This window comes from Bubalus kerabau, chromosome 4 (assembly GCF_029407905.1).
Source record: "Bubalus kerabau isolate K-KA32 ecotype Philippines breed swamp buffalo chromosome 4, PCC_UOA_SB_1v2, whole genome shotgun sequence".
In the NCBI taxonomy this organism is placed as follows: domain Eukaryota; kingdom Metazoa; phylum Chordata; class Mammalia; order Artiodactyla; family Bovidae; genus Bubalus; species Bubalus kerabau.
In genome coordinates, this window is record NC_073627.1 from 3,271,058 (window position 1) to 3,284,627 (window position 13,570).

The following is a 13,570-nucleotide window of genomic DNA, read 5'->3' on the forward strand; positions in this document are numbered from 1 at the left end:
GGCACTACTGAAACTCCAAGCAATGCCAAGTAAATGCCATTTCAAAGAAAAACCTCTCTTTTTCCTTTTGGCAGCAGGAAAGAGCAGTGTGTCTCACAGCAGCTCTTGATTTATGACTCCCACAACGGGTGCAGTTCCCTTGAAGGAACTGGGTTAGAAGGAAGCATGGATGAAGAGAATAGCCCTATCTCTGAATCGGCTTCTTAATTTGCAGTCCTGTGGGCCTCTGATGAGACTGTTGCATTCTCATGCCTCCAAGGATCAGATGAAGGAGTAGAAACTGACAACTTTGAATAGCTTCCTGTTTGTAAGATGTCCATTCCAGGCACATCAGACAAACCTACAAAGAACCCCGTATCCTGTGGGCAACATTTGTGGAAATAGGTTTTTTTTTTTTTAATTTAAATGTATTTTTAATTGGAGGATAATTGCTTTGCAGTATTGTGTTGGTTTCAGCCGTATCTCAGCATGAATCGGCCGTAGGTATACACATAACCCTCCTTCCGGAACCCCCCTCCCACCTCCAGCCCCATCTCACCCTCTAGGTTGTAACAAGCCATGAGGTATTTTACCTTCAACATTTCAGGATGTGTTTGCTCAGCCATGGGCCATATCCTGAAAGTATGCGGCTGTCTCCCCAAAATGCAGTTGAAGAGCTGACCAAAGACAGAAATGCTGACCAAAGACATGTGGCTAATCAAGGCAGATCTGAAGGCTGATGGATGAAGCAGCCAGAGCAGACGGATAGACGGGGAGAACTTGGACATGCCTCCCAGGACATCTTGGCTGTAGACAGAGTGTCCGTCCTCACAATGGGCCACCAGACAAAGTGCTTATTGTAAAGTGGGCCTGGTCCCTGGAGAAGAAAAATGATGCCTGTTGACTTGGGGGGTGGGGGTGGATTAACTCATTCCTCCCTTTCATAGTGGGAAGGCACTGGATGAATACTTGGTGATTAATTTCTTTGGTTGGTTTCAAGGTGGAGGTGTCTCAGTGTCTACAATAATATTTATTCCTGTGAAATTTTTTATGCAGTCCAGCAACAAGATCCTCTAGTCCAACGTCTCCCCCTTCCTCCACTCTCCCCTACCTGGCACAGGTAGATGATGCAGAAAACAGGTTCTAGTAACTAGTGAACCATTAGCACTGGGCCCCAGGGACTTGGCGTTTTTGGCAGATAAGTAACTAAAGACCATTCAATATTGAATTATTCAAACTTACTTTCAGACTTGAGCTGGAAAACCATTGACCTATATTGAAGATGCTGAAAGCAATAATAACTGTAGGTATCAATATAACTTGATCTTTTAAAGACCGAATGGATTTGGAGGGAGGAAAATGCCTTTGCCCAGGCAGGGCCGTGAAAACCTTAGCAACACGGTGAAGAGCTGGGTGAGAGGGCCCAACCGCAGCATGCTCCCTTTAAGAGGGAAGCAAGAGGAGCGGCCTTGGCAAATTTTCGGCTTCTATTCAGAAAGAGAAGAGCTTCCAGTGTCAGAGAAAAAAAGGAAAGAAAGACAGAAGAAGAAAAAAAAAAAAAAAGGATGGATGTTTTGAAACAAAGGCAGGAGCAATTTTATACTTTATTGAAAGCTTACCTGGGAGTGGTTTTAACTCCTCCAGGGTTAAGAAAGATTTTTTTTTTTCCTCTCAAAACTAAAGGAGGAGCTAGGGTAAAGGAGTTGAGTCTGAAATAGCATCCTTGTCAGTTCTGTTCTGGCCTGGGAAGTAGACAAGGAAGAAATACCTCCGTGGAAGAGAGAAGAGGCTGCAGATACAGAAGGCAAGGGGCTGTCTACGCTAGAACCTGTATGTAAGTTACATTGTAACAGTAATGTAGAAACCCCCTCTTTTCTTAAGTTAATTTTTACTGGAGCACAGTTGCTTTACAATGTTGTTAGTTTCCACTGTGCAGCAGGATGAATCAGTCACAGGTGTACATATATCCTCTCCCTCTTGGCTTCCTTCCCCCTCAGGTTACCACCGTGCATTAGGTAGAGTTCCCTGTGCTATATGATATGTGATCATTAGTTATCTATTTTATAATATTTTATACACCATATCAATTGCATATATGCGTCAATCCCAGTCTCCCAATTCCTCCCTGCTCACCCCCCTTTGGAACATAGAAACTCTTAATTGCCTCCTTTTTCTAAGGAAAACCATCTGACTTAAACAGAAAGCCTCTAAGAGAGTTAGACAAATACCTGAATTCTATTTTGCCTTTTTACATTATAGATTGTTTTGTTTTCTAAATGTCCTCAGTCCAGAAGAGTCTACAAAATGAAAACATTTTTGTTTTTTCTTTTTTTAACGTTGGGTCAGAAGAGGCTGTGAGGCCTCATTTGGGATAATCATAGTGTTTACTGAAGCCTTATGCATATATAAAAATGTTATTTTCTCTAATTACATATTTGTTCCTGTAATGACTGAGCTGGATTCTAAACTGAAATGAGTGATCAATACTTAATGTTTCTGCCGTTCAGATAAAGTCTGAGCTGTTTCAGCCGGCATCAAATTGCTTCGAATTGGGCCAATTGCTCTAAAGACGGGAATTGAAAGCTAAAGAAGCGTGTGGAATTTTCTGTTTTTCAGGTTTGAAGTGAAAAAACCCAAACTCGCCAATAGCCGCGCTCCTAGGACCCTTGCTTCCCCGGCAGTCACCGGGATATACCCCCGGGCGCTGGAGAGCATGACCCACTACTGCAGCGGCTACCCCGTCGTGAGCGTGGACCCCAAGTGCCCGGGGTACGCGCCGGAGCACCTTCTGGCCGAGAAGCGCAGAGCGAGGAGGCGTCTGCTGCACAAGGACGGCAGCTGCAACGTGTACTTCAAGCACATTTTCGGGGAGTGGGGCAGCTACGTGGTGGACATCTTCACCACCCTCGTGGACACCAAGTGGCGCCACATGTTTGTAATCTTCTCGCTGTCCTACGTCCTCTCCTGGCTGACCTTTGGCTCCGTCTTCTGGCTCATAGCCTTCCACCACGGCGACCTGCAGAACGATGGCCCAGACGCCACGGCTTGCGTGGACAACGTCCACTCCTTCACGGGGGCGTTCCTCTTCTCCCTGGAGACCCAGACCACCATCGGCTACGGCTACCGCTGCGTCACCGAGGAGTGCCCGGTGGCCGTGCTCACGGTCATCCTGCAGTCCATCCTGAGCTGCATCATCAACACCTTCATCATCGGGGCGGCCCTGGCCAAGATGGCCACGGCCAGGAAGAGGGCACAGACCATCCGGTTCAGCTACTTCGCGCTGGTGGGCATGAGGGACGGCAAGCTCTGCCTCATGTGGCGCATCGGGGACTTCCGCCCCAACCACGTGGTGGAGGGCACGGTGCGCGCGCAGCTGCTGCGCTATGCGGAGGACGGCGAGGGGCGCATGACCATGGCCTTCAAGGACCTGAGGCTGCTCAACGACCAGATCATCCTCGTCACCCCCGTGACCGTGGTGCACGAGATCGACCGCGACAGCCCCCTCTATGCGCTCGACCGGAAGGCCGTGGCCAGGGATAACTTTGAGATCCTGGTGACGTTCATCTACACCGGGGACTCCACCGGGACGTCCCACCAGTCCCGGAGCTCGTACATCCCCCGGGAAATCCTCTGGGGCCACAGGTTTCACGACGTCTTGGAAGTGAAAAGGAAGTACTACAAAGTGAACTGCCTGCAGTTCGAGGGCAGCGTGGAGGTCTACGCCCCCTTCTGCAGCGCCAAGCAGCTCGACTGGAAAGACCAGCAGCTCCACAGCGTGGAAAAGGCCCCGCCTGTGCGAGCATCTGCCCCACCCGACGCCAAGGTCAGAAGAAGGTCGTTCAGCGCTGTGGCCATTGTCAGCAGCTCGGAAAACCCGGAGGAGACCACCCCCTCTGCCCCCGAGGAATGTAAGGAAGCCCCGTACCAGCAGGCCCTGCTGACTTTAAATAGGATTTCTGTAGAATCCCAGATGTAGTCCTGAATCTTAACTGTGAGGGCTACCTACCACCCAGCGGTTCTTACTCTCTAGCCAATCACCATAAGGCAAGTAGTTATGTATAAACAGAGCTTTTGAAGAATGTGGAACCTATCTTTGATGGTGATGAAAGATAAATAGAGCAGGTTAAGCATGATAAAAGATATCTAAACATTATATTATATACAATTGTTTAATTTTTTTTTTTTGGCTAGCAACTGTCGTATTAGGGAGGCTATCAAGAAGCCTAATTGATTAAATTTCATCTCTTTTAATTATTCCATACACTTGTGTTATCAGTTGGAAGTTAATATTTCAGTAATAAGGACAAAGATAGGATACGAGGACAAATAATAATAGAGAGTAGAAAGAAAAATAGCATGGATGATAAAATGTTAAACATATCCAAATTGATAGTGTAATGAGCTACCTATAAAAACCTTATGTCTTACAATCAAGATGTGCAAGGAGTGCATTCAGTAACTTGTGATGTTGAGCTGTTTCACTGTGAACTCACCCGACCCGTTTGAGTTACCGTGTTCACCCCTCCCAGGGTCTTGGTATCAGCTGGCAGAGAATGTGTCTGTAAGAAGTAACGTATCACCAAATTCTGACAGAGCCTACATGCCACTTGCCAGGGAATGATCAAAAAGGGCTACTGCTGCTGCTGCTGCTGCTAAGTCGCTTCAGTCGTGTCCAACTCTGTGTGACCCCATAGACGGCAGCCCACCAGGCTCCCCCGTCCCTGGGATTCTCCAGGCAAGAACACTGGGGTTCGTTGACATTTCCTTCTCCAGTGCATGAAAGTGAAAAGTGAAAGGGAAGTCGCTCAGTTGTGTCTGACCCTTAGCGACCCCATGGACTGCAGCCCACCAGGCTCCTCCATCCATGGGATTTTCCAGGCAAGAGTACTGGAGGAAAAAGGGCTAGAAGTTACTTTTTCTCTCGTCCGTAAGGCAGAAAAAATGTTGGCATTACTTTTCAGAGAGAAATTTCTCTCTCAAACGCCCTGGGAGATTGACTCCAAGGAGTGGCTGTATGTGGAAGAGCAGAAGTAAGGCAAACAGCTTTGTAAGGCCGGTGACGAGGGGGCTTCTTCCAGCCACCTGCCCCCACCTTCTTTGAGGAGGAAGGACTGGGATCCTGGAGAGTCATAAACAGTCTCAGACTCTCTGAGAGAAAGCATGTCCCTGTATCTTGAAAGACTGGAACTCTGGTTACACATGGGATGGGACCTTTTTTATTTTTATTTTTTGGGCAGTTGGGTGGGGCGTTAGGAGGTGGGGAGACTGTGAGGAGAAAAGTCTTTATTTTCGCCTACGAGCAATTATGTATATTTTCTATCTCGGTCACTTTAGAAAACAGAAACAACTTAAACTCTGGATTTTAAGAAACCCTTCCTTGGAACTTGGAACCATCATTTAAATGAAGGATTTTGTGAAATATAATTAAGGTGAATCACCTTAATTTTGAATGCACATCTTGAAGCAGATCAGCTAAGTGCTTCGGAATTACTTAAATTGTAGGGCAGGAGATAAATGTGTACACTCTATTTCCATGTTAAGAGATGTTAATCATGGTTACTTTAAACACAAACCTGATCACCTAGGAATGAAGAGTCACTCTAAGCTTTATCAACTGAAGAATTATCAGCTACCTTCAGAATTATCTGTGTGATTTTTTTCCATTGTTGCTGAGCTGACATTAAGTATAAGCCACAGTTCTCTTTTTGTTTATTTATATAAATATAAATATGTATACACATAGTTTTTGCTTTTTTCTGGAAAATTCCCCCCTCTCACCATTTAAATTAAAGCACACAAGTAAATTTTACTGAATCAGAGTACCAGATTACCAATAGAAGTAAAATATATGGGTACATAAGCTATTTTTCTTTTGTTTGCTTTTCCTCCCTCCCTTCCTTCTCTCCTTTTCCTCCTTCTTTCTTTTGCCTATGAGCAATAAAGTCATTTTATAAATGCACACGTGCAAATCTTTTATTCCTGCTGTTGTATGGATAAGAGATCTCTGAAGATCACAGGTTGCAACATTGTCCTGGAGCTTAATGTCAGAGAGAAAAATCATGCAATTTATTTTTCTCATCTTGCTTCAGAAATGCAAAATCCATTTTTTAAATTGCACATGCCCTATCAAGTTGGATTTCAGAGTGGCAATTACTCAGCTAAATTAGAGTACTGCCATCTACCAAGTAGAAAACCACCTCCAGAACAACGAGCAGACTTGCCCCTCTCCCCCTTTATAGCTTGCTTCACACCAGTCTAGTTCCATTCACTTTACTTCCTGGATGCTGCCTGTCCTGGTCTTGCATGGATGTCCAATAAATACATTCTGTCCAGCAAACCTCTTACCCAGATTAGATGTATTAATATGACCAGCATCCTGTGTAATACGTATCTCTCATTTTCTGTTTAGATTGATAACACGCTCTGATGCCCCAATGAGTTACTTTATGATAAAGATCTTAAAATTGTGCAAAAAGTGTGTGCCTAGGCTGGTGGGAACTCTGTGGATGTGGTCAGCGCTGGGACAGGGCACCAAACATGAGATTCTTGTTCCTTCGAATTAGGATGTGTGCAGAATTAGAAACCATTTTAATGGGTTTCTAACAGCTTGCAGAACAGCTCTATTCAAATGAACGGTTAAGTGCTCCTGTAAGCATTGAAAGAAATCAGTCTTCAAAATAGCATTTCTAGTTTGAAACACTCTGTCAATGACGAGAATTTTCTTTTTTCTGGCATGCCTCTTCCCCTAAAAAAAAAAATGACATTATTCAGTAGACCTAATTAGACAGAAAATAGATCGTGGCATCGAGGCTCTGCTGTCGTGTGTATTTCAGCCTGGGAGGAGGGAACACAGGAGGAGAGAAAGAAAAGCTCTTTCCTGTACCACCGACTAGGTGCTTTCCACAGATGCACTTAATCACCACACAAAAACAGTGGGGTGGATATTTTTAATTTCTACATCATCTCATCAAATATCTCATTCTTGACTACTTCTTGACTGACAGATTCCCAGCTGGGATAACCAAGTACCTAGGTTAAAACAGAAAATTCCAACTGCGTTTCCCAGTCTCTCTTGCAGTCGAGGGTGGGGTGGAGGCTGTGCTTCTGTGAGGTAGTTCTGGTTCCTGAGATGTCAGCAGAACTCTCTGAATGTGACCTTTAAGAAAGCTCATTGGGACTTCCCTGGCCATCCAGTGGTTGGGACTTTGCCTTCCAGTACAGGGGCTGCAGGTTCAATCCCTGGTCAGGGAGACTCAAGGCCAAAAAAAAAAAAAAAAAACAAACTTAAAAAAGATGCAATATTGTCACAAATTCAATAAAAACTTAAAAATGGTCCACATCAAAAGAAAATCTTTAAACAATACAGATAGCTTTTCGGCTGGGTCTGTCTTAGCTGTCTGTTACGCTCATGCATTCACCCTTCTCCTCACCTGGACCTCAGTCATGGTAGCTGGAGCTCCTGCAGCCATCTCCTGAGTGTGAGGATCAGGGATATTCCTTACAAGGGAAACTGGACAAGTAGGAAAGCGTGTGAGCCTAGGTAGCACACCTCCGGACTTGTGTAGAGATGACAATAAATACAATTTCTGAGAGTAATCTTAAAGGAAATCAACCCTTAATATTCACTGGAAGGACAGACGCTGAAGCTGAAGCTCCAACACTTTGGTCATATGATTTAAAGAGTCGACTCATTCGAAAAGACCCTAGTGTTGGGAAAGAATGAAGGCAAGAGGAGAAGGGGGTGACAGAGGACGAGATGGTTAGATGGCTTCACTGACTCGATGGACATGAGTTTGAGCAAGCTCTGGGAGATAGTGAAAGATAGGGAAGCCTGGTGTGCTGCAGTCCATGGGGTTGCAAAAAGTCAGGTACAACTTAGTGACTGAACAACTATGCAACTCAGAGTAAGGCATAGATCTAGCGGAACTGGCTTCCCTGGTGACTCAGATGGTAAAGAATCTGCCTGCAATGCAGAATACCTGGGTTCCATCCCGGGTCAGGAAGATCTCCTGGAGAAGGAAATGGCAACCCACTCTAGTGTTCTTTCCTGGAGAATTCCATAGACACAGGAGCCTGGCGGGTTACAGTTTATGGGGTCACGAAGAGTTGGACATGACTGAGCAACTAACACGAGAAGGAATTATCCAGGAAGCAAAGACTCGGAAGGAAAAATAAAACGGATGTACAAGTTACATCCAACTTGAACTTGGAGATGACCTTTGATGGAGTGGGTCTCTGTGGAAACCACAGATTTTCTGGAAGGGTTGAGGAAATGCCTCTATGATTGTGAAACAAATACAAAAGGATTGTTCTGGGCCTGGGAATGCCCCGGAGACACCGAGGACTAAGTGACTTCAATGTGAGAGTGGGCCTGGCTCCAGTGGGCTGCCCTTCCTCTCCTTCTGCCCCTCCTGCAGATTAGGTTCTGTGTTTGAATGGGGCCCTCACTAGGGCTGGTGAAATCTACGGAGACCCAGGCCGGCAAGTGCTGTGCAGCTTGGGCAGAAAAGCAAAACTCCCCCGAGGCCGTGTTTAAGAATCCTCGGCAAAAACGAATGAGAACCTCCATATAGCACAGGAAGCTCCCCTTACTGCTCTGCAGTGACCTGAACGGGAAAGCGGTCCAAAAGGGACGGGATATATGGATATAGATATATGTGCGTATATAGATATAGGTATAGTTGATTCATTTTGCTGTGCAGTAGAAACTAACACAGCTTTGTAAAGCAATGTACACCAATAAAAATTTAATTTAAAAAAGAAGAGCTCCTGGCAAGGTCAGACTGCATGAATTCATCTACATGAACTCTAAGTATATATACCAAGAAACCCAGACCCTGGTTTTAAATATTTTATTTCATTTCTTCAGAGTTGGCCAGGATACATGCCAAGCGGATTCTCTGGACCACTCTTATTTAAATGATTAGGCACTTATTCTACTCAGTTTAAAATATTCTACTAGTTCCGTCTATTATAAGCACTGATTCTTCCGTTTCAAATGTTCTGCAAGGCGTGTGTATAAACACCTGAGCTTTTTTTTTTTTCTTTGAACTTGTTATTTTGATTAGGGTATAGCCAATTAACAATGTTGTGATAGTTTCAGGTGGACAGCGAAGGGGCTCAGCCATGCACACACATGTATCCACTCTCCCCCAAGCTCCCCTCCCACCCAGGCTGCCACACAACACTGAGCAGAGTTCCCTGTGCTGTACAGCAGGTCCTTGTTGGTTATCCATTTTAAACACAGCAGTGTGTCCATGTCCATCCCAGACTCCCTATCCTTTATCCCCAGCAACCATAAGTTCCTTCTCTAAGTCTCTGAGTCTCCTTCTGTTTTGTAAGTAAGTTCGTTTGTATCATTTCTTTTTAGATTCCACACATAAGGGATGTCATATGACACTTCTTCTCTATCTGAATTCACACAGTATGACAATCTCTAGGTCCATCCATGTTGCTGCAAATGGCATTATTTCATTCTTTTCAATGGTTGAGTAATTGTCTGTATGTATGACGTCTTATTTATCCATTCCTCTCTCAATGGATGTTTAGGTTTCTCCCATGTCTTGGCTACTGTACAGTGCTGCATTGAACACTGGGGTGCATGTACCTTTTTATTTCATGTTTTTCTCCGGATGTATGCCCAGGAGTCCCCGGAACTTTTTTAAAAGGAAGCTTCACCTGTGGACTTTTGGAATCCCCACCTCTGCACCTGGGGCAATCTTTACAACCCCATGGACTGTAGCCCGCCAGGCTCCTCTGTCCATGGGATTCTCCAGGCACAAATACTGGAGTGGGTTGCCATTTCCTTTTCCAGGGGATCGTCCGGACCCAGGGATTGAACCCAGGTGTCCTGAATTGCAGGCGGGTTCTTTACCATCTGAGCCACCAGGGAAGCCGGCTAAATCACAAAACCCGGCTAAATCACAACCCTACACTTGCTGTGCCCAACCTCTCTCTTTCCTCTTACTTTCACTTTTAAGGGAACGGGATGCAAACACTTGGGTACTACACACAGAACGCAGGGAGGAATCACACAGCCCAACAGCCAAGGCAGCAGGGAGGTGCTTGGCAAATTCTCTGTGAAGGCCTCCTGGGAGGGCAGAGCTTTAAAAATAAAAGTTAGTAACTGGGACTCAGTTCAGATCCAAGTGTGGGCAGAACGCAAGCAAGGCAGCCTCCGGGGACTCTCTCCCGAAGAGACGACATCTTCCTGCAGCTGGGACACCATCGTTCGCCTGCATCGCTTCGGAAGCTTTTCTGCAGTAAGAGAAACCCCACGTCGGAGAGAATTCGCAGGCTCCTTTTTCACGGCTATTAGTTTACTAAAGCAACTTCACGCAGTCCTCTGAGGGCGGTGTGGTTGGGTCATGAGATCTGGCCGGGGGCAAACAACATCTTGCTCCATCAGGTCGCCCCGGGTTCCTTTCCTCCGGGGATATCCAGGCTTGCGGTCTGGGATCTTTTGTGCCAAGTCGGGAGACTTAAGTCAACATGGCTGAATATTTTAAAGTTCAGTAGACTCTGAGTTGCTGAGCACCTACCAGGGAACATTTAAAGTTACATAAATGCTTGCTGTTTGGTCTCATTGATTTATTTTATTTGCTAAATACTGCAAAGTAAAAGAACAGTGGATTTAGAGTCTGTCTGTTATCCCAAGAAAAAGCCGCTGGACTGAGATTGAGAGGCTTCTCAATAATTAAGGTAATCCGAGCTGGGTGATCTCTGCTGTCAGGCTCTTGATGGAAGCCCTGGAGAGTCTGCTGGCCGCAGAGAGACAGGTTAATCATTTAAAGTTTTCAGCAAGCCCGGTGGATGAAAACCCAAACAGATAGATTAAGTCTTGCTAAATTACGCAGCCAAAGAATGCTTTTCCCTCTGTTCTCTCATTTACCGCTGGGGCCTATAAAAGCTTCTTAATCATGAGCTAAGTAACTTGAACTTGAAACACAAACAGTCCCCAGAGGTTCAGACCCTGCGAAAACGTCTTTACAGAGACTGATCAGAAAGCTTCCAATTTCCACATAAAATGCTTGAGTCACATGCGCTGCACACTGTGGTTCCAGGCTCTTTATTTGAATTAGAAGCACATGTTGGAGATCAGTTATTTTCTGTGCACTGTGCTGCCCGTTGATTGCATCTGATACCAGCTAGCCTGGGAAGGCAGGCTGGCCACGGGGCAGGGTTCAGGCAAGAGGGGAGCCTCTGCCAGCCGCTGCTGATTCCGGATTCAAGGGCTTCTAAAATACTAGAGGGACCTCAGCTCATCGGGTCAGAATCCATCTTACGTAGGAGGAAAAGTTAAGTTCTCTTATAGAGACGAAATCATGGAAGTGCAGCAGAAAAAAAAGCCCCACAAATACCGAGGACCAGCGCTCTCCACAATCCTCAGAGGCGATGGTTGGTCCTGATGCTGCTGGAGGTTGAGACATTTCCTTTCTGTAATCATTCAACCGGGAAAGCAATCCCTTTGATATCTCTGTTAAATATTGATGTTGCTGTTAAGTCATATCCAACTCTTTGTGACCCCACACACTGTAGCCCACCAGGTTCCTGCATCCATGGGATTCTCCAGGCAAGAAGACTGGAGTGGATTGCCATTTCTTCCTCCAGGGGATCTTCCCAACCCAGGGATCTAACATGGGTCTCCTGCATTGCAGGCTGATTCTTCACCATCTGGGAAGCCCCCAGTGGCTGAAAGTGAACTATTATAACCCAGCTAAGCCTCTGTGAATTGAACTTGGAGAAACTCAGTCTGTGATGGGCTGGTGGGCCCCGGGAATGTGCAGAGCCCCCAGGGGACTGGCAACCACACTTCGAGTGCCAGGCAGGTGTTCTCTAAGCTGTGACATCCTGTGTGGGGGATCATGGACTTTCAATCAGATGGACGTGGGCTCAAAGCCCAGGTGTGAGCTTGGGCAAGTCCCTCTTTGTCGCTGAGCCTCCCTTTCCCCGTGAGTATAAATAGAGGTGATGCTACTACATTGGAATTTATCAGGATCCTCACACACACATACCCTGATAAACTCTTCACATGTATACGTGTGTGTGTGCATGCGTGTTCAAAGATACACACATGCACACAACTCTGTGGCTTATAGGAGTTGCTCAATCAACGAATACTCTCTGTTTTTCTCCACATGTATCCATCACAGGAGCATGTTTCAAAGGCACTTGGAAGTGAAAGTATTGTTGGCTGTAAGATTATGCTGTTTTAGTAAGGATCACAAAATAATATTTTTTTCCTAAATATGCATGTTTTCATCGTGACGTGTAGGTTGATGGCTGAGGTCAACTTTCTAAATGTGTTATCTTCCCGCTCCCCAAAGCTATTGATTTTAGTCCCGTCACTGTGACTAACAAAGCTGTGCAATTTAGGGAAATCACTCAACCTCCCTGGTTCACTGTTTCCAAACGTTTCTGGTTTGAAGTTTGCTTTATATTTTTTCTTCATTCTTTGAAACCACAAAATATGGTGATTGCCCCCTCACTCTATACTTTTACCCTTGATTTTTTTTGTTTGTCTGTTTCTTGGGTTTTTTTTATGCTTTTTTCATTGATGTATGTATTTGACTACAATTATTTCTATTTTATAATTGCTGAGCTATCTCAGCTTAAAAATTGAGAAAAATTCCTTATTCATGTTATTTTCTGCTTCTTTTCAAATCTTTCCTTAATGAATAGCTAACTATGATGTAATTGAATATTTTTCATGATAATCAATCAATAACTCATTAACAATAGTAATATCTATTGAACTTAGTTTCCAGATCCCACATTACTGTATTTTTTAAAACTGGACTTACTTGAAATGGCAAAAGTTCAGGCATTTAAAATGACACGTCTGATTCCATTAAAAAAATGAAATATTGCTTTTGCAATTACAAAGGCCGGAAGTGAGTAGTGGCATAAAAAACATAGTCACTAAAACAGAGCACTATGATTCTGATGAGGGCAACCTGAATTTATAACTAACAAAGGGCGTCAAAAATACTACTAAGTTTCGAGACGCTAAATCCTTGATTGATGGAAGCTGGGGACGATGTTCCCCAAGGATGCTATTGGACCTTTGTGTTATTATTAAGAGGTGCATCTGCAGATCGGTGACTTGTGCAGTGAATGTCTGGGCAGCTGCACCTGGCCAGCCTGAGTTCCATTTCCCTGTGGGAAAAAGTGGCTGCTTTTTTTTAATATGCTCCCAATGAGTACGTAACTGCCTAAGCTTGCCCTGCCTAGATTCCCAGACCCCAGTCGTCTTCTGGTCCCTGAGCTCTGAGGAGAGATGGTCTAATCTCAGCACGAATCATAAAATCAACGGACAGTATATTGCAGTGTTTTGGAGTTTCTTTCCAATATTCCATCTGGCATGGAACCCAGAGAGATGGCAGTTTGTGAAGAGCAAACCTGGACCCCCAACTGTAAACCAAAGTTTCCAAAATGGCTTTTTCATTCTTACATTATAAATAAATATCAGAGTAGTCATGAAAGACTAAAACCTTGACAGCTGCCTCAGATTCATCAAAGAGTACAAAGCATGGTTTATCCGTCTCCAGAAATGCAACTTGCTATTATCTAAGCTGTCAGGTTTGGCTTT

The 13,570-nt window shown here is 44.9% G+C and overlaps 1 protein-coding gene across 1 annotated transcript; it reads left to right on the top strand.

Annotated features, from left to right (window-relative positions):
• The first annotated feature begins 2,692 nt into the window (after positions 1 to 2,692).
• KCNJ16 (potassium inwardly rectifying channel subfamily J member 16) lies at positions 2,693 to 3,955 on the top strand. Its single transcript, XM_055579799.1, has one exon. The coding sequence runs from the start codon at positions 2,693 to 2,695 to the stop codon at positions 3,953 to 3,955; it is 1,263 nt and encodes a 420-aa protein (XP_055435774.1).
• Positions 3,956 to 13,570: the final 9,615 nt, after the last annotated feature.